General features: G+C 40.4%; 1 protein-coding gene across 9 annotated transcripts in view; it reads left to right on the top strand.

Moving 5' to 3' along the window:
* The window catches only part of BRSK2 (BR serine/threonine kinase 2), a 326,267-nt gene that overhangs the window by 254,423 nt on the left and 44,705 nt on the right, over positions 1–27,139 (top strand). For all 9 annotated transcript variants that reach the window (XM_071809011.1, XM_071809010.1, XM_065840016.2 and 6 more), the window contains exons 6-12: positions 87–120; positions 998–1,066; positions 3,886–4,032; positions 11,720–11,751; positions 17,107–17,271; positions 17,989–18,086; positions 23,083–23,233. In XM_071809011.1, the coding sequence (XP_071665112.1) occupies positions 87–120; positions 998–1,066; positions 3,886–4,032; positions 11,720–11,751; positions 17,107–17,271; positions 17,989–18,086; positions 23,083–23,233 (696 nt within the window). The remainder of the gene's footprint in view (positions 1–86; positions 121–997; positions 1,067–3,885; positions 4,033–11,719; positions 11,752–17,106; positions 17,272–17,988; positions 18,087–23,082; positions 23,234–27,139) is intronic.

Below are 27,139 nucleotides of genomic sequence, written 5' to 3'. Positions count from 1 at the left end.
ATGATTCTGTGAAACAAAATGGAAATGCACAAAATCCATAAATACCAGGCTGTTACATGCTCATTTGACTGTATTTTGTGTTCCAGATCACCACATTATGCTTGCCCTGAAGTAATCCGGGTAAGTTGGTTAACGTTAGAGCATACAAATATATTTTTTAAAGTGTCACTTGTTGCAAATATGCTGACAAACCCTCTGTACAGAAAATCTGTCCAAGGCATTGGAAAAGACACAAAGAACGTAGCTACAGTTTTGTTTGGCTCAGCCCTGAGTCAAGCCACATCAACTTTCTGAGGGAAATGATCGTGTGTTATTGTCACAGTACCCTTTGTGCCATGTGATCAGACAGAAATACTGTAGCCTCATTTAACTTGATCTTCCCACCCAGGGGATGCAGTCCCATACACTTTCCTGTCTCTGATGTAGCTGTCATTTGAGCAGAAGAACTGGGGTTGGCTGTCAGTGATGCTGGTTTCCATTAAATGATACAAACCACCCTTTCCCTGTAGTCTCCCTTTGTCCTCTGAAAATACGTATCCAAGATTTCAGTGGCCAAGATTCCCCTCTTTTAAAGCATAGTTTTAATGTAAAGACAAGCAGGAAGTGTACAGAAGAGACTGTCCAGACAATGCTCTGAGTTTGCAAATAATGTGCCTGGTGACAAGCTACCTGAAGAACCAGGAAGATAAAAACACCGGCTTGATATCTTTATTGCAGCTCTGACACTGTGTAAGTGCCAGATCTACTCATTTGTGAGTTGTCAGCCATTCTTGCCCTGCTCCCTACTTCTGGGCCCATTCTCACAGATCCCAGAGAAGGCTGTAAACTGATGTTCATAAAAATTCAATTAATGGGCAGTGTCATGGCCTCCTAGTTGGGAAGCAGGTGGTTGAACTGAAATATGGGATTTCCCATTTTTCCCTCTCTTGTTCTTCAAGGATAATTAATACATGTACTTGTGAGCAGTGTTTTGAACTTTTGTGTCATTGCTGCACAGGGAGAAAAATATGATGGAAGGAAGGCAGACGTCTGGAGCTGTGGAGTCATTTTATTTGCATTGCTAGTGGTGAGTCATCTTCCTTGTGCTGTCCTTTAAAAATAAAAGAAAAATCCGAAAATGCTTCTGTATGTAATGATGATTCTATTGACATCATGTACAGATGGTTTTTTTTTAGTTCCCCTATTTTTGTATCTCTCAGTTGCATCCTTTCCTCTTATTTCTACATCAGTCCCAAACGAAAAGCATGAGGAATATTTCACTGCTTCTTTGAAATACTGCTGCCCTTCACAGGAGAGCATAGAAAAGCATCAGAAACTTGTCTCCATAAATGCTCATTGCTGTCTTGCAATATTGCAGCACATTTTTTTATCTGGAAAGGATGTGCGGGGTTACAGCTCCAGGATACATAGAGTGTCAAATACATTGTCCTTCACAGGATAAAAACATGGCTGAGTTTGGAAAGAGTTTGGTTTTTCTGCTGTATGTGTCTATGTTTTTCAGTAGGTATATGCATGTATTAACTGCAGTGTTTTATCAAGAGAAGATTTGAGTGCAACAATTTTGTTTCATGCAAGTATTGAGTTACATTCTAATTTGGTACTCTTAGGAATATAAAGCTGAACCAGTAGTACAAAGTTTAAATTGGTTTCCATCTGGCTCAGTAATACTTTCTTTAGTATTCAAGATGTGATATCTTGTAACTTACACTTCCTTAGATCAAAGTTTCAGTTCTCTGTGGAGTTTATTCTGGTTTGCAGTGGTAGTGTAATGCTTCTGAACATACAATTGGATATTCAGCTGAAGGCAGATAGGCTTGGCATTTGTTATCAGTTTCCATAGTATAGTATAGGAGAATATGGTTTATGATCATATAAGCATATATGATGTGCAGATTGAATCGTATATATGAGAATAGATTTTATGTGCATGTTAAGTTTTTATATCTAGAATGGTTCAGATAATGTGTTTTATTTTGACAAAACCACTTGTACACTGTGCAATCAGAGACAGGTTCTGCATGTTGTTTTTGTTTAAAATACCTGAAAATTTGAAAATATTTTTGTTTAAAAAAGTATGCCAATAATTTTTAATGGCCCAAATCAATATACCTTGAAGTGATCTCAGTATAATGCTTTAATTCACCTTAACCGATCTTACTCTTTTTTTCTTTTAGTCATTACAATTCACTGACATTTTTTAAGTTTTTCAGTTTGTATCTTGATGTTGCAAGGGAAAAATTTTAACTTTCTCACTAAATAGCACCTGGTCATCTATTGCTCCTGAGCAGCTATTTTCATGGCTGATAAAACATAACTGTATAATGAGTTCTTAATAGAACTTCTTGAATTTGTAAGAATAGATGAGAAAATGTTTCAAAATGGTAAGGATTTGTGGGAATGGACTGCTCATTTTCAGGGGGATTCTCTGCCAAGGTTTGGTGTCTCTCTGTTGCTGCATCTTCTTCTGTTCCTACGTATATACATGAGGCTGCAGAATGATTGAAATGAGTCTATTATTGATGGATGCTGCAGAGCTCTCCAGTTAATTATGTCGGGACAAACCCTACAAAAACTCTCAAGCTATAATAGCAGGTGGTAGTGACAGAAGACCTGTAGTTGTTACCTTCAGGAAGTGCCACAAAGCAGCCTTACTGACTTCATTGGGGCTTAAATTGTCTTAACCAAATACTGAACTATCAGAATTGATTTTCCTTTAAGTCTGGAAGGTTTAGGAAAGAAGTAGGTAACTCGGGAGATTGGTTGCAGAAGACAGGGAGGCTCTCTCTTCAGGGCCACTTGAATGAACAAGCAGCAGTAAATAGCACCCGGTAGCGCTTGCTGTCCAGCTTTCTGAGGCTGCTGTAAATGGAGGTGTTGGTTGCTGCAAACCATGGACACAGAATTGCTTGTACAGATGCACTACTCACTGTAGTAAGAGCAGTGCCAAAATTGACAACTTAAAAGATTCATTATCACAGCAGCTGACAGCTTGGAGCTTCCCACCGACCGTCTTGGAAATCAAGGCAGCTCAGCACCTACTAGAATTAGGCAGTGAAAGAAGGAAGTGAGAATATCTAGGAAGGTGCAGACTTGCTATAAAAGCTTCAGTTGGTGGAGTTACATCCTAAAGATTTCAACTTTTTTTCCTTTTTGTCCTTGCAGCAAGGATAGATCTTTTGCAGCTTTTTGTAGCAAGCTGATGATCTATTCAAAATGTAATTTCAGCTAAAAAAACTTCAAGCCATTCATATAAGTGAGTTACAGTAGGGAAGCAATAGGAACTGATGACCTGACCACAGCATGGGAACTGGATAGAGTATATTAAACAGGTAGAATGTCTGCTGCTTCCAAAGGCCAGTGTTGCGGCTGTACCATTTCACTGCTCCATCAGAAGGAGGATGTTCTTTACTGAAAGACTCTCAAATGCTGTTCACCTCCTTTTCAATGTCTGCAGTAAATGTGTCTCAGGAAGATTAAAAATAAAAGACAGTAAACATTGCTGCTGTGAAAGTATGCCCAGGAGGAATACCAGCAGATCAAACACTTGAGCTGAACTTAAGTGAATCCATGCATCTTTGGTGAATTTGCCTGGAAAGGCAATTTCATATTTTATATTATGTTTTATACTGGTAGGCATTTTCTAATTAAAGGTCTAATAAAAAAAATGTGTCCTCAGTTTTGCTTCCTGTGTTGGAGAAAATACAGCAGCACTAAGAAATTATTTATTTTCAATGTATAAAAAGGTTTTTTTAGTTATTACAATAATTCATGATGAACTGATTTCCTCTCTTCCATTCTCTCACTATGTTTATCCTTTTCTCCTTTTGCTCTCTCCAATTTCCTTTTCTCATCTTTCCCATCCACCACTCTGTCACATCCATGCAGGGTGCCCTGCCTTTCGACGACGACAACTTGCGGCAACTGCTGGAGAAGGTGAAACGTGGAGTGTTCCACATGCCACATTTTATCCCCCCGGACTGTCAGAACCTTTTGCGGGGGATGATTGAAGTGGATGCCTCGAAACGTCTCACGGTAAGAAGGCATTTGCTGCGAGTCGTGTGAGCAAGGCTTCATTTGTCACCTTGTTGCCGTTATGGTTGAATAAGTAAGGTAACTTGCTGACTTAATGTCATTCCTGTGTGTTTCCTCCTGAGCAAAGAATGAGTGGAGTTGGTGGAGTCTTTGGGAAGACGTTAGTTACCTTCTCTTTTGAACCATGATGGCAGATTACCTTTGTGTCTCTTCTCTAACCTCAGAATTCTCCTTCATATGCCACAGTGGACATTTTGAAGAAATCCCTCATAACGTCATCACAGTGCTACTGACCAATTAGCACATTCCAGAGCCCACCTGAGTTGTCTGGCTCTTCTGGCTGGTACAGCAGTTCGTCAGGAATATGATATGATTGTTTGAAGATCAAAACTGTTAGGAGTGTTATTTGATGCTTTGCTATTAAACAGAGTATGCTTTTCCTACATTTCTGACAAAAGCAGTGGCTTCTCACTTCACACCACACAACCTGCATTGTATTCTATCCTGCATTGTATTCTATCCTGCATTGTATTCTATCCTGCATTGTATTCTATCCTGCATATGCTCTGCGTTATCCTCTAGCAGCCTTCAGAGCAAGTGTCTTCTAGTCTGCTCTTCCATCTTGTGCCCTGTGGTCCTGAGCACAAATAGGCCCACAGTGTTGAGCTCCTGGCATTCAGCACTGAGTCTTCGCATCAAGGATACACCCCGTCATAAGGTTGAGCACTGTGTAGTGATTGTATCCTTCATCAACACTGTGACAATGTTTGGAGGAATTAAAAAAATTAGCAAGTAAAATAATTTTGAAAATGAAGATTGCCTTCTTGTCAGTGGAGGCTTCTGCCTTTATGGGTACATTGCCCTTGTAAATCCTATTGTCGGGCTCTGGTGATGATTTTATACAGATTTACTAAGCTCACAGATTCTGAGTGGGAGTATATCTAAAGAAATGTAAATTTAAAACTCCTCTTGGTTCTTCAGTCTGCTAAAATATTTATAAATAAACTCTCAGATCAGTACTTGGCCCCTCTGCTGAGATTGCTAACAACAGCATCAGTCTGTGCCAGCTGTGATGCTGCTTTTGGGATGCAGACACCTGTCTGCTAAGAGGTGAACTGAAACTCCCTTCACAATTCTCTTTACAATATTATCTGGCAGCTGCAGCTGTTTTTTTTCTTCATTCAGTACAAAGCCCAGTCATGCTCTATTTAGTGACACAGGTGAAAAGTTCTTCATGCTATTACTAGTATCCCTAGTTCTACAAACCCAGTAGCCATCATGTTTGCAGGACATAAGTACCACTGATTGGAAAGACAAACAAACAAGAACTTTGAAAGGACTTTTTAAAACAAACTTTTAAAGAAATAAAGAATATTTGTCCAATTTTATTCATAGAAAGAACACTGCAGAGGTTAGGGCTGTACCCTGAGACATGAGTCAACTGTTCTTCATGATCAAGAAAGTCAGTGAGTCCCTCTCTAGCTTAATTTCTTTTCCATGATGTAAACATAACAGATTTTCTGGTTTTTTTTGTGGGTTTGCTTTGGGGATTTGGTTTGAGGGGGTGGGGCGGGAAGGGCTGTTTGTTTGTGGATTTTTTTGTTTGGCTTGATTTTGTTTCGTTTTGTTTCAAAGATCTTAGCCCTGGTAGTTTGAGTATGTCAGGGAGCAGAACATCGGATATTAGATCTTCAAATTATTCTGAGTTTCGACATAGAGCATAGTCCTTAAATGTTTTGAATTGTACAATACTGCAGAGAATGTACATGCATAGGAGAGAAAACAGTTAAGTTAAATCAAGGTCCCAGACTGACACACATGCACTCCCCTCCTTTTCTTGATCAAAATGAAGCTCTTATTTCCTTAGGGAGGAAAGAAAAACAGATTGGATAGTTATCGACAAACACTAACCAGTGAATTGTGGATAAGAATTTCAAATAAAACATATTCAAGAGCCGAGAGCTGGGAGGAAAAAATTATAGCTCTTTGTTATTAGCTGCAATCTTATTTTCATTATTTTAGGATATCTTGGTTTGCTGTCTGTGCTGCTGTCACACTTCCCTTTCCATGCTGTTAGCATGCCGGTGGCTTGGATTACCAGGCAGAAGGGAGCTCTTTGTTTGCTGCACAGGAGCTGGGAATATATAGTCCATTTTGAGGAGAAATGTGAATTCTATTTTAGCCATGTCCTGTGAAAAAGCGTATAAATACAGGTTTATCTGGAAGCCTCTATTCCTAGAAAATATTTCACTTGAATCAATTCGATATTTATACAAAGATCTGAGTGAAGTTGTGGCTTGGGTACAGTAAGTACAGATGTAGCTATTAACACTACTGACCATTTGCTCAATGTCTCACTGGTGAATTCAGCAGAAAAATATAGTAAAATGTAAGGTCACTAGAATTATTTTCTTTCATTTTTCCCTTCCCCTCTCTGTTTTGTTCTTTTTTTTTTTTTTTTGATTTGTATCTCTTTTCATCCAACTGCATTTCCCTCTGTGCAGTAGTTGCCATTTCACAGCACACCCACACCTTCCCCGGTCCATCTGTTAAAATTATCAACAAAACCAGAACTAGCATTCACATTTAACTGTCATCATTCGGCTTCAGTGTTAGAGCTTGAGAGGACTAATGGACAGGAGAGTACTCAGAATTATTGTTGCTGGCCCTTTCCTGCCTTAAGAAATAGGCATTACCTTTCTTTGTATACAATTAATTTATGGAAAAAAGGGTTTATTATGTCTCAGTGTGTCTCAGTGGAATATAAACGAGGCTCTTAGGGACATGGTTTAGTGCTAGAGTTAGCTTATGGTTAGACTCGATGATCCTAAGGGTCTCTTCCAACCGCAATGATTCTATGATTCCGTAATATTGTTCATGCTTGCCATATATTACGTAGCCTCGAGTATGGTTAGTGGGACATCCTTGGCCCATCTCCTTTACTGGACCTGTTTTACTAAACATGCTTTAAAATAAAGGAATTCATGTTTTTCTTTCAGTAGACTGCAACAGTTGATCCTAGCTGCTGGTCATTGTATTTCTGACCACCCACGTTCAGGAAAGATGAAAGCAAAGGAGGAGCACTAAGGTGGTCACCATTTGAGAGTCTGAATAGCACAGCCTGAAAGACTTCCATTTAGTCTACATAGATGATGTCTAAGAAAGGTTGTATTAATTGTCCGCATATTCATTAGAGGTAATTACCAGAGAGAAAAGGATTATTTAAAGTAAAGGAAGATGCTGGCACAAAAACAATTGTCTGTCAAATGGCCTTACATGAAAGTAGGCTAGAAATTAGAAGCATTGTAGCCATATTAGTGGGGTTCTGGGATAGCTTTCTGGTAGGAATAGTGTCAGGAGGGAAAAGTGAACTAGTTTAAGCTTGAGAAGGTTTATGGAAGAGAATGAGCGCTCTCGGTGCCTGCAGTACTGCAGCATGAGGTTTCTTTTAGTTGTATGCTCTTCAGTAAGTGGAGGTTTTTTTCCCTGGAGGTTTCAAATGATTCAGCATCTGTACAGCAGAGAATTGCAGCTGCTGTAGTGGAATCCATTTGCATTCTCAGCTGATATTTTCTTCTAGAGAAACACAAAGGCAAAAGGGGCAAACTAAGGGTCTTTTGATGCGCTTTCCTTTTAAAGTTGCATGAGCGTTATTGAAACTTTGTCTGTAGAGCAAAGTGTATCAGAGCAGATATTGCAGAATAAGCTATTCTGCTTAAGCTGTTATTTTTCCAGTGTTGACATTTAATTCCAGAGTAGAATGACTTGTCTTCCATGTTGGGTGTCCACACAGTCTGAAATACTTGTCTCTGAATGTTATCCAACTTCAGTTACACACATTCTCAGAATCTCCTCTCTGCTGTCGGTTTGATTTTGTTTTTTCTTGGGACTATCGTATGCTAATGATGGACCACAGCATGTGAAGAATGTTAAAAAAAAATAAACAAGGGAAAACACACCCCGATTCCTTCTTTATTTTCCTAGAACTTCTTATGGTAAGGTGCCTATCAGATCATTTAAATTATCTCACTTCATCACCTGTAGGATGGATGAAATTGTCCTGCTAATATATTTAGGCTGTAAGCTTTTGGCTCCCAAGGACCTGTTCATGCACTGTGCATGTAGCACAGTGATACCTTGCCCTTGTCAAGCTCCCTGGAGGCTGCTATAGTACGGCTGCTACTGCTGACACAGATAATGGTTTTACCAGTGCCTTTTTGCACTGCGAGCTTGAATATTTTGGTCAGGAAAAGCCTCTGTCTTGACATTATATTATACATTGTCTTGACACTATACAATAGACTAGAGGATCTTCTGAATGAAGAAGATTCATCTGAGATCTGGGTAGATTTAGTGCACAGATGGGTTTGAGACTGTTCCCTTTCTGGACAGGGAAGTTTGAAATTTGACATGAGTTCAAGCCCAGAAGCCTTCATCCATATCCACAGACTTCAAGAAAGTTTTTCTTCAGGTCAAAACTTTTTAGGTTGGCAACCACTCTGCTGAGATCAGTGCCGAGGATGTAGACAGCGCTTCTTGTTTTCCATCTGCCTGTCTCCATCTGTTGTTCCCTGCCTCAAAATTCAGACGTAAGCTCCTTGGGGGAGGAGACCTCTTTTTTCTGTTGAGCTTGTACAGCTTTGTGTCACAATGGGTCTTTCATCTGTGAGTTTAATATATATTGAGAGTATTTTTACCTAAAGCCATGATAAAGGAATTCCCCCTCTCCTTCCATTAGAGCATTTTACCTTGCAGAAGTCTCCCCTTTGACTGTGCATATGCAGTGGTTCTGAGCGTGTTTTGTTGTTTCAGAGATGACGTCATGAGACGATTGCCTGTGGTGGCTAGGAGATATTAGAAAGCAGCATTTTTACATCTTCCGTAAAATGGCATTAAATTTGGCAAGCTCATGTGCAAACAGCGAGAAGAACCCTCTGGGAAGGGTTGTTAAATGCCTTCGTCACTTAAATGCATTTAAACATTGTGTTTAAATGAAGGCAGGAGGAGTGAGATTAGCTCCCACTGTGTATCTCCCTCCCCTGCATTGCACAGTAAAAAGCATACAGACTTCTCCTTGTCAAAACCAATCGCCCTCCCGTAACCCTCCTGTCACTTTAATGCAGATGAAAAGCAACAAAGCATTAATTAATTACCTTTAAAAAAGCACAGAAGACGTTGGCAGCAGCAAGCACACTTGTAATAATATTTCAGTGCAATTACATTTGAATCAGAATAGAAATTGGTTTCTTAGAATATTTTTCATATCTGGGATATCCCAGCGTGCTTCACAGCAATGGTTTTGATGTGGATTGATGTGGATTGAATGGCAGATGTGTAGATAAACAGCAGCCATGAGAGCTCTCATACACCTTCGAATGTATATCAGGGTGCTACAGGGTTTCTCTTTCAGAAAAATGCTATGGATTCATTAGCTTGAAGGAGTTTGATCAGCAAGGATGGGCAGAAGGGATTTCTCTTTGACATCTTCTCTGAAAGAACCCAGAGGTTCTGTGGCTAAAACACAAACCAGTGATCTTCCTTTCTTCCCCATCTCTGACTCAAAAAATAAAGTGCTGTTGTCTGCTTTGCCATGGCATTTCTGCATATCTCAGCCACAAAACAACAATGTGACCCATGGAGACAGAAAATGCAGCAGGAGAAGCAAGCATGAAAGAGGCTTGGACATCACTTAGCTGTATCATCTGCATCTTGTCTGAAATCGTTAATGTCCTAACCTCCATGTGGTGTATTTGAAATAACGGGTAGATATGCATCTCATAGGGTGGTTTCACCATGCAAAGAAGGTACAGTACACTCCTTAGCAGATCCTTGCAGTACTGTGGACCTGATAAGTAGCCATACTAAAACCCCATCCTTTGGAAACTGTGCAAAATGGGCTCTTCTTATGTTCTGTGTTTATACCTCAGCTTGCAAAGAAACAGGGGGAGGGGGCGTGTCCAGGCTACTAGGGGAACACCCATGATGTATGTCTTATTTCCTTTAGTTAAGCTGGTCAGGGGAGATGGCAGCATGTCAGGAATACTCCACCTTTCTCTTAATAGTGCAGGGATGAAAGGGCTACCTAATGCAAGGGAAATTGTCACAAAGGAGAATTATTGTCACAGAGCTGAGGGCACATCTGGAAGCTGTACAAGTCTGCCCAGGCCCATGGATATGTGTACTGGGGGGCACTGGTGCTCCCAGCACCTGGGCTGGTTAGAAGACAGCTAAATATGCAAGTACCATCTTCACTTCTGACTGCAGTGTTGATGCAGTCTTGTTTTAAAGGAGGCTGTTTGTCTCTCTTACTGATCCCCCCAGCCTCCTGTCATGCTTTCCTAAGCTGCATTCCCTTGTTTCTTTGTTTTCAGGAAAAGCCCTGTCTCACTTAAAAAATGATCTCATGTAGAGCTGACCTCAGATCTTCCTGGTTTCCCAAGCACGGAGCTGTTGTTCCATAGCACAGAGGCCTCCAATTCCTTGCTTTCTGTGGCAAACACCTATTTTCTGTCTTTGGGATTTTGTTGTTTGTCCATTCTTCTTTTTTTCTTTTTTCTTTTTTCCCCTCTCTGATTCTCTTTATTCCAGAATTGACGTGGAAAGTGATAGGAGCAGGACAGCTGTCTCTGTTCTTCCTGACCAGTTTAATGGGTCTGTGATATCATCTTATAGCTGTTAGCACTGGAGTTTCCTTCCAGCTCTCCCCTGTCTCTCACCTGCATTGTGCATGTTGTTCTGCATGTTCAAAGGTGCTCCATAACGAGGAGTATGAGAAATATTGTCCACATAATAATTAATCCCTGGGAATCTATGAACAGTTCTTTTCTACTGATGATGCTTATAAAAAAAGAGTTTAGGAATGTTCTACTGTAAGTATGTCATATGAACAGTTTGTTCTCTCCACTGTTATGAGTTTCTCTTGGTGAAATGGTGTTACTTTCTCCCATGCTTGTGGAAAACATGGTCATCATGAAACATTTGGCGGGATCTGCCTTCAGTAGGTGGACAAGGCCACCATTCAGCTTTGATCAGTCCTTCATTAAATAGTAAAATGCTCTTGTGTAACAGGAAGGAATGAAGTAAAATAAATTTGCAGTCTAGTGTTCAGGTGCTGGAACAATAAATCGTACTATTTTGACATAAAACCATATTCTACTTGGTCTTTAGATTTTAATGGTACATGTAAAGCCAATCAAGAATGGGTCTTGGCAGAAGATCGTATGACACATGCACAGTTTATTTTTTCATGTTATCTGTTTGAACCTGTTTATTTTCCTTCTTTTTTTTTTTTTTCCCAAAACAAAACTAGAAATGAATTTTAGGTGTAAAGAATCAGCTATTATGCACATGCAGAAAGGAGCAGTTTGTTAGCTTCAATTCAGTTATAGAGGGGAAGGGCATAGAAGGGCAGAAATTTAAATTGTCGCAACACTTGTCTGTGAAGCCTTGAACTTATGAATTTTCCTGGGATTTGCTCCTGACTGATTCCTTGTGTCTGGACTTGTAGTCTCATTTCCGGTGGGGTGGGCGAGGATGAGCATACTCTTTATGCAGCATAAAGTTCCTGTTATTTGCATAGATCCAACTCTGAAATGTTGACAACTTGAGTAAGCCTTGATAAGGATGTCTTGTGGAGTTACCTTTTCTGTTTCACAGCACTAAATCCTTGTTTTCTTTTCCTTTACAGCTAGAACATATTCAGAAACACATATGGTATATGTAAGTAACACTTTTTTAATTCACTTTTTGTTATTGGTTCTGTTACGGGATCTTATATTCTAGTGATCTCTGAAGAGAGAGGCTAGAATTTGAACACAGCCTTCACAGAGATAGAGAAAGGGGCAGAGGACAGAAAGGCATCTAATGCTTTTTTTATATATACAGTGGCTAACGATTGTTTGAAATATGACATTCAGTCCAGCAACTGCAAGTGATCAGCAAAAAAAACCCCAGCTAACAGCAATATTTAGTTTGCTATCCAAGTGCTACAGACAATCCCTTGTAATACCTTCTTGACAAGAAAGCTTTCATTTGTTCCTTCTTGGCATCTTGGCTTTTCTCTGAAGTAGAAACAAAAATGATTATATTGATAAGTAAGCACCTGTGAATAAGAGCTTTTCTGTCTCATAATCCCTGCTCCTTCTTTGCAGCAAGCTAAGAGGCTGCTTCTGACCTTGTAACCTGTTGATGTGAGAGTAGTTCTGTGACTTGATTAAAAGCAGCAGTCTTGACAGTGAAACAGGAGGTCTGTGAGCAAAGTACGCACCTGTCTAGTGCTTTGGGTATAAGGAAGACGGATGGCTTTTAAAAGTGACCTTGCACTTTGTGTAGTATTTCAAGAAACCTAAGTAAATAACTTTTTTTTTTTTTTAATACTGAAGATAACCTAATCAAACTAATTAAACAAATAAATGATGCTTTGATACATGTTTCAGGGAGTCAGCATACATATAGGTTCCCCAGGTGGGTGATAAGGAAAGTCCTACCTTCATAATCCTATCATTGCTCTTGGGAAATACTTGAGGATTAAATGAACTGATACTTAAGCCTGTCACCAGGAAAAAACAAACAAACAACAAACAAACAAACCAACCACACAAACCACTTTCTTTTGTTTTCTCTAATTCTGTCTTATGGGTGGTGTTCACCTCTGGATTTATCTGACTTCAGTAGTGTTCAACAGTTTGTTGAATAAGATGTTTTTCTCTCAGTTCACCTGAAATGGTGGCGGCACTCTGCCCATGTCTTTTTCATGCTCTCTACAGTTATCACTTGACATGGCACATTTTTAAAGCAAAGAAGGACCAGTGTTTTTTGCTGCAGGTATTATTTTTTTGAAACTCTCCTGGATAAATGTAGGACAGGGGAAGTCTCTTACTATAATCTCTAAAATATCCCTCCTATAATGTCTTACTAGCAATTCCAGAAGTAAATGCTGTTTAGAGCAGACTGGATAGTTGATCCCCTCTGTTTCTTCATGGAGTGAAATCAGCTGATTTTATCTGTGTTTTGATCATAACTAGAATAGGAATGAAAATGAAATGTAATTGATCACTTATTATTATACCTCTCCTCAAGATTTTTACCTGGAAGTTTTCACCTGTTGGAGGACTGTTGTCTCAGGGTCACATGTACAATTAGGCACATGCTATTTAATGACTTTATTCTCTATTTAGAATTGAAATATTTTTCTTTGCAGACATAAGCATTTGAACATTTTCATGTACTTTTGGTGAAAGTCAGACTCTCTCATCATTGACACAGTAAACCTGTTTTTACCCTACTAGAAATGGTATCTGAGACTGCTTTCAGATGTAGAAACTGAGTTTTGCAAAAGCAGGTCTGCCTTAGATTCCCAGTGTAGTCAATGCAGAGAGAGAAAGGCTCTTCCAGAAGTCTGTTCAGATGACCTAAAATGAAGTTTCTGCTCAAAATAGACTTTTTTTAATGAGTCTCTGTCTCTCATTCTCTCTATACTGGCTGTGGATTGACCTAAGGAGGTTAGCCTCCTTTGGCTAAATTTAGTCTGTGAATAACCCTGCCACTTCCAAAACTCAACTACTTTCATCCGGTAATGTTTCACAGCCTCTTTGCATTCATTTTGCCTGGAATTATTGATGCTGACAGAGAAGGAAGGGTTGTAAGTGTTTTACTCTATGACTGTTTTGCTCACATCTTTCATTTCTTGTTTATTTCATGTAACACTGCTGTTCTGTGTAAAGTCTTCATTCTTTGTTATGTATAGGTTACTGACCTGTCAGTTGTACTCAGAACATATAAGTGGTTTCACTTAATTCTTCAAATAAATATTAAGGCTACTGTAGAACTGAGTAAGAGATTTAATTGCATAGTAGGCAGACAGGGAAAGGTCTTGGAAGTTGAAATCATGATTCACAAGCCTAAAAAAGGAAAGAAGAAACCAGAGAGAAACGTTTCATCACCAACCTCCAGTTCTTCTTGCTCTCCCACACAAGTTAATTTAGTGAAGTTTTTTAAGCCTTTTTTATTGAAATAATTTATTTTTGCCTCCAGCGCAAATAAACAGCAGTTATTTTCACATTTTTCAATAAAGCAAGAGGGCAAATAAAATTACCTATTATGGTAAATACATAACTCCTGTTACACTGAGTATTTGCCCTAGTTGCGAAGATACAAAAATTGCTATTCTCAGAAAAAGTGTAACTGTACCAGTTCGGCTTTGCTTTGCACTGATGTAGATGTGCATCTTGGTGAGATTCACCATAGAATTTCACAGAGAGAATGAAAAAGTCCGCCTTGGTCTGGAATCACAGCCGTTGTATGCACCGATCCTCACAAAAGAGGATGGGGTTTAAAGCAGCAATTACATTCATGCGAGCCTTTAAAAAATATACGTGATTTGCAGTATTCATGGTGTGACATTGTTTGATGTCTGTGTGGGCTGAAATGCAACAAATTTGTCACTCTCCGCTAGACTGAGAATGGAACAGGCAATACAGTCATGCCAATCACAGCCCAGACCCGGTGATTTTCATTTCCTGAAGCACTGAATTGCGTTGCCAAATGACAAGGCACCTCTTTGCAGATTTTGCTTGTACCTGGTGAGGAGGTGTGAAAATTCCTGATGATGTCTGAGGCTGACCAGGTGCAGGACATAAGGAAAACCCACTTTTCAGTGCACAGAACATGGCAAGCTGTGCTCTGTAGAAATGGTTCCCACACTGAATGATGTGAAAGAAGCTTGCAGGTGATATCCTGCTGAAGACCAGGGTGACTAGTAGGAAACTGAGATTTTGTGGAAATTTTCAACAGCAATAATTCTTTTTAATCTCTTTAAATTACCTTAAGAACAGCTTCTTGTAACATAATTAATGACTGATTAAGTCAATACATTCAAAAAGTGAACTCCAGATCATTAAAAAACCAAAAAAAACCTCAGCTGCTGTTCAAAGGTCCATCCTGCAAGAATTTATCTTAATGACAGGGTCATCACTGGCTTTAATTGTGCAAAGTTATGATTTAATCATTGCGTATTACTTACCGAGAGCTAGATCCTGATCCTAAGAGGTGGAAGTAGCTACCTCTTAAAGACAGGGCACGCAAGGAATAAGATATTTCTGTACTTGAATAAGGATTTTTGAATCTAGCTCTTTGATTCAGAACTGTGGTGTCATTGCAGAGGACACAGACACTACTGCAAGACTCCAAGGATGTGTCAGAACCTGTGTTTTAGTGGTTCGAAACGTAAGAACAAATCCCAAAGAGCAGATTCTGTCTCTGTCCTGTATGTCCTGCTTCCAGTCCCCTAAACTGAATGAAACTGAGCAGGGTGTATGTGAGTACTCAGTGTAAACGAAGTGGCATCTGACCTTTGTTGTTATGACCCATGTAACACACGCCAGAGTCTGACTCCATGACGTAATCAGGAAGGGTGGAGCACATTTAACTGCTTCAAAAGAAAATAAAATGAAAATCTACGAGTCTTTCTGCAAGTGATGTCACACAAATATGATAAACAGAGCAGATGCCTTGCAACTGCGTTTCAACTTGCTTGAAGATAAATTGCAAGTAGCACCCAGCAATCTCATGTGGTTGAGGTGTAGCATGTAACCATCCTGCCCCAGCATCATAGCCCTGGCTGTGATGACTTAGTGTTGCCTTCTTAGGTTGCAGGAGATAATCTGCATTGGCTCTCTTATTAGTACACTGCCTGAGACCTTGAGCTCATGTGTATGATCCTACCAGATTTGCTCTCTAACCTACCTGAGATAAAAATAAACACATATGAATTGGAGCTCCTTTTCTGTGTAGATGCTTGGATAGCTCACATCTGAGCCCACAGCATTTTAAGCTGTGTGAGTATGTTCACAAGCTGTGTTCTCTGTATTTCTGTCAGCATCCAAAGGTAGAATCTCTTGCCCAAACACAGCCCCATAAACGCTGATATCTGATGCAGTTTAAATATTCCCAGATCCTGTTGCCTACCCTGAGAGACTGGACCAACAGTTACACATTTACATCACATAAAGAAAGGGGAGGACCTCACCTACAGAGTAGGAAAACCTCAACATCACATAAAGCATCCATTGAGAAATAGCTGGAATTCAGAACAGACAGGTCCTCCAGCCAAAATACCACCCCCATCAAATCCACCTCTTTGGGTGGACAGAGTTTACATAAGTTGCTCACTGCCTGCCTAAACTAACTCAAAGGATATTCAGGGTACCTGCAAAGGATATCATTCAGTCAGTTATAGATATCCTGACACCTTGACCTGTTCCTTACAGTCAGGGCCTTTAACTGCAATGAATAATCAATACTTCCTGAGTCTAGTGAATGGGATGAGATAATTATGCACAAGCCTGTATTAACTACTTTTAAAAGAGTAATATGCTCTACCACTTGCTAATGGTGTGTTCCCAGGTCTGCCACTGACCTTGGGCATCACACTTGGGCCACAGTTTTCAAATTTGCATGGCTGAGGAGAAGCGGAGGTTGTTGTATTTGGTGTAAGTAAAGAGCCTGGTTTCCCCAAAAACCCTTTAAAGTGTGTCAAGTGTGGACCCGAACACTGAGGTCTCTTAATCACATTAGAGGCTTTGCTGCTGCAATGCCAGTTGTAATAACAATTTATGAAGAACAGTGACAATTTGTTTGCAGCTACTTCTTTGAAAGAGAATCGTTCAGCTTGCACTTTTAAGCCTGATAGCCTGAGTTCTGACCTGCTGATGAGACAGCATCTCTAAAACTGCCTGGTGTTTTATAAATATTTGGCATTAGGACACTGAACAGCTGCTTGTATTATGAGGGCACTGGTAAGTGAAGTTCCTACTGCCTTACTGACTGAATGTAGAAATTTGTCATTAAAGACACAAATCCACAAGGTGCTGGTCACTCTTAGCCTTCATGATGGTTTCTTCTGAAAAGAATATCTGCCTAGCTGCGAGGTCTGGTCTCTCAGCGGGAATTTAACAAGCTATTTCCATCTGTTGCTGCGGGCTGTGTTTCAGAGTATGGGTTCATTTGTGACTCATGTTTCTTTTCTCTCCTTCTTTCCCTGCCCCCTTTCTCTCTCTCATCTTCTTTCCTCTGCAGAGGGGGTAAGAATGAGCCAGAACCAGAGCAACCCATCCCTCGAAAGGTGCAGATTCGTTCTCTCCCTTCCTTGGAGGATATTGATCCAGATGTGTTAGATAGCATGCACTCGTTAGGCTGCTTCCGTGACCGAAACAAACTCTTACAGGACTTGTTGTCAGAAGAGTAAGCACTTGCTCAGTCTTAATATCAGTTGGGTGTCCATGGGCTGGGATGCATACAAACCTGGGGAGAGGTAGAGATCACTTTAACATGTATCTCGCTGTGAAGGACCAGTAGCAACTTCTCACCCTCTGGCTGCTCGTTTGCTGGTGAGGTATTGGGAGCAAGCACTGAGCCTTGCTTGCACCGTGTATCAGAAGCTCACAGAGTGACCAGCAACAGAGGCATGGTGATCTCTCTTCCCTTGCTGCCAGGCAAGGTCATTTCATGAAGAGATGGGCCATGCAGTACGAATGGGGAGGTACCATTACTCTTTATTTGTGTTGGATATGCCTTTGTTGGCAACATTTTATTTATTTCAAGCTTATGCCTGAGAGCTGGTGTATTTCATGAGGTGTTGAGAGAGGCACATAGTGGTAAGAATACTTAGAGGCTCAGGAGACCTGTCTTGCTGCCACTCTTGGTTTGAACTTCCTGTGGACACGTTATCTCATCTGTGCCTCCGTTCTGTGTGTATAACATGGGAATCTTATTTCCTTTTCTCACTAGCTGCTTGTTGGAGACAGCAAGATTCTTAAAAGCTTTGTGGGTTGTGTATCTAGCTGGCAGGTACATGACCGTTTCCAGCTTATTTAGAATAACTGTAACTGTTTGTTTGATAACAAACGATGTTGATTTTTTTTCTCATAAAAGTTAAAGATTTTTCTTCTTTTTTTTCAGAGAAAACCAAGAGAAAATGATTTATTTTCTTCTGCTTGACCGGAAGGAGAGGTATCCTAGTCACGAAGATGAGGATCTTCCCCCTAGAAATGAAATAGGTACTACAGATATGACATCTGTCACCATGAACCCATCTCAACTAGTTCCTCTTCAACTTCTCTTTTTTTGAAATGTGTACCCAAACCCTAGCATCACTGTTACCTTCCCACTGAAATGGTGTACAGCATTGGTGAGAATCCTCAGCCTGAGGCAGGCAGGTTCATGGTTGATCTCAAAGGCTTCATTTTTTAGGATATGTCTGTCTCACAGTGCAGACACATCCAAGTTGGTCTTGAACCAGGTATTAAAAAAGCTGGATCTATGCAAACAGATGAGATTTATTAGCAGTGCAGTGTAGTGGCAGAATTTTCTAATTACTAATCTACGTGCAGTGTTGCCAAAATGCTGCTTCTGGACATGAGCCAATAAGACTGTGTAGCATTGCATCCATGTGGAGTTATATATGTACAGATTCTCTATAGGTAAATATATACAGTGTTGAAGTGTAGTAATATATTACATACCCATTTATAGTACATGCATCAAACTCCCATGTTTTTAGACTATCTTAGAAAGATTTTTAAACCTTAATATGTAGTGAGACTATATAGCTTATAAATCTCTGGTGATATCACTTTGTTCCTGAAGAATTGTTCTTTAGTGTTGTAGGGTATTGCTGATCACCAAGGACTTCACTAATCTAGACAACAGGAAAAATGCTTCTCTGAGGAGCTAACTATATAAATGACTTTGCTGTGCAGAGTGACAAAAGTTTAACTAATAAACTATTAATCACTTCTATTTATGACATGAAATTACATTTTTACATTGTAGTGTTGTGATTTTTAGGTATTGTATTTCAGCACTTTACAAGACTAGAAGCAAAGGGCTCTTTATTTTCACTGGAAAGCCTGGAATCTCCCAAGCCTACAGGGCAGTGGTACAGTGAACTATGTCAGTACTCCATTGAATTATTACCTTATCTAAGTTGCATGGACCAGAACCTATAATTTTGCAGGGAAATCTCTTCTGTTGGAGAAGAGATGGAAATTCTTAGCCAACACAGTAATTTTTAAACTCCTACCTGAATGAAGCTACGGAGAGCATATTAGCAGGGATCCTGATGAAGACGGGTAGATGTGCAAGTCCTGTGGTCAAAAGTCCCTTTCTCAGTGCAGTTTGTTATCTAGTGCTTTAGTAAATGGCTTTTGACTCAAATAGGTTATCCAGCTATGTAAGGACACCATCATCTTGTTTTAGAAAAGCTTTTGTCATAAGAAGCAAATCAAGGTAACTCTAGAATCTTCATATTCAGCATGTGAGTGAATATGTAGCTATGCCATAAATGCATCATGTATCTCTTTTCTACATGCCAAAATATTTCCATGGCTTGGAATGAAATATTATGCTCTACTATTGTATTTTTTGTACAAGGAGGGTAAATTTTCCCCAGCGGGAAAACACTACTCTGAATGTATTGTTGTACCTCACTGGCACATTTTAGACTCTTTGAGCATTATGCTTTGAGTGTTTGTATGTTGTGTTTCCTCTTCCACAGGGGGTTTCTACCTCCTCTGTTCCCAGCAGTATCTCTGAGAACATGGGGCAAGGTTTAATTAAGAGCAGTCATGCTTCTGATTAATATCTCGTCATTAGCCATTAACAATGGCTTTGCACAAACAAAGAAGAGCAGAGAAAAAGTAACAGATTTAATAATAGCAGCTTGAAGAAACCACATTCGTGAGAGCTGTGCATTGCCTGAGCTCTTCAAAAAATAAAAAGGTACATCTCAGAGTATTTTGCTTTTTCCTCCTTTGCATAATAGGTCTCAGAATGGATGGATGTTGGTAAAAACATTGCCAGCTCAGACTAGCGCTCTCCTCTGGCATCCCTTGTTCCCACTATAGAAAAGCTCCCTCAAAGGGCCAGGGAAAGGCCACCTTAGCCATCTTTTGAGTCCAGCTCCATTTTCTTTACCTGACAACATTTCTCAGTGAAATGAATTAATGTCAACTAATGTCTCCTTGAGGAAATGGCTTTTGTGGGGTGGATTTTCTTAATAAACCAGAGAACAAGAGATTGGGCCAGAAGTTGAACCTTTATTTCCCACCTTTCAGATCAATGCCTTTATAATTGGATCATTACCTGTAAGATTCTCTGTTCCTCTGTAAAAATCCTTAGGGATGGCTTCACTTTTCTGATGTGAAATAAAAGGAAAATGCATCCCCGAAACAATCACAGATCCAAACTAGGATTTTATTTTTTTCCCATGTGATGTATTTCCAGAGAGTCAAGAAGAGAAGGACAAATACTGGATGTTTTCCTGGTTTTAATTGCTACTGCTTTTCTATGATATCACTTTAGACTTTATGGCAGGAATTTCTTTAGAATTTTTAGACTTGACAGTAATGGCAGACTCAGTGCCCTGACATTTCTTACTCAGACTCTTTTAAAAAATATGCACAATGCTTGCTACCATCAGCCATGTATAGTGTAGGAATGTAGCCAATCTTAAAGAGGAATCAACTTCAACCACATTCATGTAGGCTTCTAGATGTATTTTTCATTGAACCTTTGTGAACTGCAGGTGTGTTTCACCATCTGCCCTTTTTGCTTAGTCTCTCTCTTTGACAGTTTAAAATATAGACCGGAAATCAATATCTTCCAGCATCTTGAGCAGCAAGGTCTGATATAAAAGAACCGTTTAGCTTGTTAGTGATATACTTCTCCTCCTTAATTGTTCTGTTGATTCCCTCACGGCCCCTCTGGCTACTGTCCTTCTCTCAAGCTTTCTCTTTCTGATGGCTGTACAAAACACTGTTATTCAAGTCTTTAGCTAAATACTCTTCAAATTTCTTCTTCCCTCTTTTTTAATGTCCACCTTGTATTTGACGTGTCACTTTTCTAAGTGTCACTCAGCTGAATTTCCATTTGCTAAAGTCTCCTGTTTTGAATATGCTTGGATCAAATTGCCTTTTAAAATATCTGTTCATTAAATGTTTTTCTTGCCTTTTTCCATATTTCTTACTTAGACTCTATTATTAACTAACATTGATGCAGTCTGAGCTTACTCATCTCGATTCTTTTGACATTAACTGCTTTCTTCGTCTTCCTTCTTCTTCCTTTTTTTTTTCCTGTTTTTTTTTAAATGGCACTCATCCACTTTCCTAGTGCCTGATATCCCTCTGCAAAACTTGCATCAACTCTCTGTTGTTGATAGCAAAAGTAATTACATAGTCATTATGCATGTTCCTTGTCTCTGGTCCCACTTCTGATACTGTCAGTCATCCTGTGGGATGAGTCCTTTCTCATTCTTTGAACTTGTTTGAAGAAGTAGGAGTTTAAATGTCTAAATCTTGTCCCAGCTTACTTTTGAACCACTTATACGTGTGCAAATGAAGTCACCCTATATAGCTGCTTTATTAGGTTTATCTCCCTTTGCTTTTCCCTTAACTTCATGCATTATATATTTTTCTCAATCTGGAGGTCATTATCCCTGCTGGTGTTTTGTACTGTCTTTTTATTACTGGATGTAGTTTGAAATTGAGTGAAATACAACAGCTTTTTTCCAATTAATTTTTAACAAGAAAACTATTGCTCTTAATACAAAGAATATTTGGGTTATACAGTAATGGGTTCAGTTACTATCACTAGCTCATTTGCATTTGAGGCATCTTTGCTCATGCTCTTTGCTTCAAGAATAAGCCCTGCCTTAAAGCTGTCTTGTTCTAAAAAAACATGATATAAGAGAGAGAGAAGAAACAAGCAAGTAGATAGGGGGTGTGAAGAGGGCAGGATAATAAAAATAATATCATCAGAATAGGCAGTAGAGGTAGAATTGTCAAATGCAATGTTACTGGCTTTGCAAAGGAAGCCTTAAGGGCTGGGCACTATGAGGTTCTCTCTAACTGCAGAGATGAAAGATGCCTTTTTTTACAGATGCTCACTCTCCCCTAAAATTAAAAATTTGTCTATAAATAGAGGCAGGGAACTGAAATAGCCCAACCAAAGAAAAGAAAATCCTTCTGTGTATTCATCCCTTCCCTTCCCTTCCCTTCCCTTCCCTTCCCTTCCCTTCCCTTCCCTTCCCTTCCCTTCCCTTCCCTTCCCTTCCCTTCCCTTCCCTTCCCTTCCCTTCCCTTCCCCATGAGAAATATTAGTAACGAAACTTCTCAGCAGGTCTGCAGTTGGTTCACTGCTTCACTATGCAGGTGTGTATGGTTTGACAGATCACATAGGAGCACTTTCTTCAAAGTGGTTTGGTATCTAAAGACCAAAGAGCAATTCACATGCTCCTCAGAACCTTAGTAAATGTTTGTCGGCACCTTTAGGAATGAATTGCCTTTAAATATCTTATTCCTGTACCTCAGTTTTCACTCTGCAAAGTGAAAGTAGCACTTTGCTACCTCATAGGAATGCTACACAATAAAAAGTGTAAAGCACTTCAGTTACTATATCTGTAAAAACTGTAGCTCTCATCGGAAACTCGGGTAGACTAGTATGTTTAGTTTGTAATGCTGTAGGAGGAAAAATAAAAAGCAGCAGGGAAAACCTGAAATCTAATCTGAAAGATGCAAAAAAGGGTATGTTTTTAGAGGAGAACGCAATTCTGAGTTCAGACTGTACTGGTGTCTGTGTGACACATTTAATCTAGCTACTAGGGACACCAAATGCAAACTCTACCAACCTGGGTACATACACAGGATCCCTAGATGGCTTATACTCTGGCTAACAACTTGTGCTATAGCCCATGCTGTCATCTTGTTATTACTGTTATCAGCTTTGTAAGGTAATTTCTGCAAGCTGTGCTATAGTTGTGTGTTTATTTTACAGTGCTGTAGTAGCAGTGCTCCTTCTCTCTGTAGATGGATTGCAACTTATGTCTTAATTTTTGCAAATTCAGAAGAAGGGAAAGACTGCAAATGATCATCTCCATCACAAAGATACCTGTCTCTGTAGGGGAGGTGTGACTGAGGTTGTTGAGAAAGGATTTAACCAACCTGTGTGAGGTAAGTCACAGCCAGATTCAGCTGACAGCATTTTCTTTTCATAAAGATCCCCCCAGGAAGCGTGTGGACTCCCCAATGCTGAACAGGCATGGGAAGCGGCGGCCAGAAAGGAAGTCGATGGAGGTTCTCAGTGTGACAGATGGCGGCTCCCCAGTCCCTGCTCGCAGAGCTATTGAAATGGCACAACATGGACAGAGGTGGGTCTCTCCTTTACCCAGGAGTCCTGCCTGCCTGGGTTTGCTACCCCCTTTTATGTTATACACACAGAGCTTTTTTATTCACACCAGTACTTGCTAAAACTTCCAAGCACATTTGCAACATAATCTGGCAGCCAGCAGGGCTTATGCACACAAGTCCTGCCAGAGGCTTAAGGGTTCTGTTTGCTTGTAGCTCAAGAAACCACCACATACTCTGGGAAAGATTCATCTCAGCTCTTTTAAATTGTCAAGAACGCAGGCATTCAGTCTAAGATTGTGATAGAGGCAGTCACTCTAGGCAATGGGGACAGACGAGGGCTTTGGAAGGACTCAGATGCATATGTCCTCTGTTCCAACAATTGTAGATGGGTTAAAGTACCCTCTGGTTGTTCCTCTCTGTCTCCATAGCATACCCCAGGGACCTAGGTGACTGTCTTGGATTAGGTACCTAGCTTTTGAGTACCCGAAGTTAAATGAGATGAACCACACCCTCCATGTCATCAGAACAGCTCGAATTTGGAAGGCCCTGTCCAGGCATCTGAAGATGCCTCTAAAATGTGCTGTCAGATCCAGCATGCATCTGACCCACAAAAATTACCACATGCCTGTAAAGTGATGGAATATGTATAACTTTGGCTCTTTTCTATCAAAGAAAGCATCAGTCTTGTGGAGAAACAAGAGAGCAAAATGATGTCTCCTCAAGGCAGGTTCTTGGAGAGTAAATTGTGGAAGTTCACTTATGTGAACCATGGCAGTTGCTTCCTCAGTCCCTATGACTAGCCTATGGGAAGCACGTGCATTTCGATTCATACTTGCATAGATCAATCAGTATAAAAGAACACTTCCCATTTATGTGTGCTGATGATGCTGTAACTTCTGTTTCAGCTTTATGACAAGATTTTTTTTTTGTTCATCTGTTAAGATCTGCTCAAAAGGCGTCTGCTGTGCCCAGAAACTCCCTTTGCTGACTGAAAACTGGGTGAAAACTCTGAGATTATTTCATGTCCAAAGGCCTCTAGAATTGCTGGGAAGTTTTGCTGGCAACTGTTATAGTTCTGTCCACAGTGAGGAAAAAGTGGTGATTTCCAGAACCTGCTAGGACTTGTTTCAGACTGGATATGTGCCCTTGAGATACACTGCCATAAAGATATTTTCCTTATAGCATAGGTTGGAAACCTATCTTGAATATGTGGTTTGCTTTGATGTGAGGTCTGGATGAAGGAAGTATTCAAGACACAGTGTGCTCAGTGTTTCTCATGGGCCTCAAAGCGATAAGGATGAATACAACACTGACAAACAGTTGCTCGCTCCTTATTCAGCTTGCAGTGTTTAATTTGGTACCTGGTAGATGCGTGGACCATGAAGCTCCCAGAGCCAGACAGAGGTGAATCACTTTCCTCCACCCCCAGGCTGCCTGTGAGTCGCAGTACTCTGCAGCTGTTTGCAGTAAGTGTCCAACTGGGCGGAACAAACAGGAGGTGTTAGGTTGATTCCAAAGTTTTCTGAGAGCTGAAAGATTATTTTCCAGCTCTCAGCTTTGACTTTGGAGTCAAAGATCTGAAGAGGCAAAGCTGTATCTTGCTACCCAAAGTATTTCTTTTGCTTTTAAATGTCTCACTCAATCCTGCACATGAGAAAACAATTGAAGTCAAAAGGTATGAGGTGAGTTCAGAGCAGAGACATATCAGTAAAGCAGACTACATGTCAGTAAAGAAGGTCTTTCACAGAATGGCTGGGGTTAGAAGGGGCCTCTGGAGATCGTCTATTCCAACCCACCTGACAAAACAGGTTCGCCTAGAGCAGATCACACAGGAATGTGTGCAGGTGGGTTTTGAATGTCTCAAGAGAAGGAGACTCCACAACCTCTCCGGGCAGCCTGTTCCAGTGTTCCGTCACCCTCAAAGTAAAGAAGTTTCTCCTCATTTTCAAATGGAACCTCCTATGTTTCAGTCTGTGCCTTTTGCCCCTCATCCTGTTGATGGGCACTGCTTAAAAGAGTCTAGTCCCATCCTCTTGACACCCACTTTGAGATATTTATAAACAGTGATGAGATCCCCTCTCAGCCTTCTCTTCTCCAGGCTGAACAGACCCAACTCTCTCAGTCTTACCTCATATAAAAGATTCTCCAGAGTCCTCATCATCTTTGTAGCCCTCTACTGGACTCCTTCCAGTAATTCCTTGTCCTTCTTAAACTGGGGAGCCCAGAACTGGACACAGTACTCCAGATGCGGCCTCACCAGGCTTTGGCTTAAGGAGGAAGTGAAACCTGCCGGGCACAAAAATGGTACAGGGCAATGCAAACCACAACTGAGGGCTGGACATAAAGGTATGACTAATGATGGAGATGTAATAACACCACGATTGATGATGATGGGCTTGGCAGTGCTTGTTTTGGAAGGGGTTAAAGGGAAGATGTTATTTTACTCCATGTGTGAGCCTCCATAATTCATGCCATCCACATTCACAGATGACAACGGCACATTTTTTGTTGCTGGCAGCGTGGCCGTTTATAACATGAACTGGTTTCATTAACGAATGCCACTGCATGGGGATTGTCTGGGGACGATGCATTGCTGGTGGGGCACCATCTGTCGGAACAGTCATAACAAGATGGCGAGTGCCTCCCACCAGGAGTGGGCGATTTTTAGTGCCTAGTTGCATATTCCATGAAATGACCGCTGACAGTGGATTTTACAGCAGCACAGCTTAGATCCCAGAGGTGGATAATTTTCTAAAAATATTTTTTGGTCTCAACAGGTGACTATTCAGTACTTTTGTCCTACAGTACTAGGAAGACAGGGAGGTGAATCATGGAAACAGGTCTCCTGTTTAGACACAGATGACTTGTGTAAACATCCAGAGACACAGAGATATTGCTTCTTTCTTGCACTGGCAGAGATACTCTTCTAACCAGCAGGCAAAACACACCCATGTGTCTAGTGATTTAGTCCTATTGTCCTCTTTCCCAGTAGTAGGAAGATGTTTGCTTGCATAAAGGGTATTTATGTTATAGCCTTGGTTTTATGCGTCTGTGTGATGAACTGTGCTTTTGGTAACCATGTGAGGACCCTACAAGTATTTGGTTTTGGCTTACTTAAGGGCATATCTTTCCATTGAGATTTTAAACTTGGCAGCCTTCAACCCTACAGGCTGAGAAATTACTAAGTGAAAAACATAGTCCTTCAGTGGTCCTTGAATGGTGGAAGGGAACTCAACGCAAAGGCTTCTTGTTGAGCTTTCAGACTTCTCGAAATGCTTGTGCTGACCTCTCCAAGCATTTTCTGTTGGGTCTTTGTTTATGGCAAAGTTAGTATGCATGAACACCAGCCACCTTAAAACCGGTGACTAAGTTTTGTTAATTTTGGTTACCCTTGCTAGTTGTCAACTCAGCCGGTTTATAATTATACCTTAATTGCTTCTGCTGTTGTGGTATCCGCACCTCTCAGACTATCTGGTATTTCTTTGAAATGTCAAAAGAAAAGAGGTAGGTTCTGAGCTTAGTTTAATGCTAGCTAATTTGTCCCTTGTGCCAAAACCACAGAGACTAGGAAGAATTCCATGGGAGCTAGAATCCCTCGGGGATATGCCAGAAATTTTCAGCAGCTCTGCTGTGAGAGTCCAAGAACTGTTCTAAAATGGGCTTCATTAACTATTCATTTTCTTCTGGTTATTGAAGTGGATAGCTTGCATGAAAGATCAGCTAACATTAGGAAGCAGTGTACTGTGAAACAGTGGAGCATATTACCAGTGAAATATGTTACAGAGAGCTGCCCCTTTTTAGCAAAGCATAGGGAATTTTACTTCTAAGCTTCGGGGATTCAGACCCAAGATGATAAAGGAGGGCATTTCTCTCTACCCTGAGTATAGGAGAGAGAGATGGAAATAAGTGGTAATGGTCCCTACAAA

The sequence above is a fragment of the Patagioenas fasciata genome, chromosome 5 (genome assembly GCF_037038585.1).
Source record: "Patagioenas fasciata isolate bPatFas1 chromosome 5, bPatFas1.hap1, whole genome shotgun sequence".
NCBI classification, from domain to species: domain Eukaryota; kingdom Metazoa; phylum Chordata; class Aves; order Columbiformes; family Columbidae; genus Patagioenas; species Patagioenas fasciata.
This window is presented reverse-complemented; position numbering and strand designations above follow the sequence as displayed.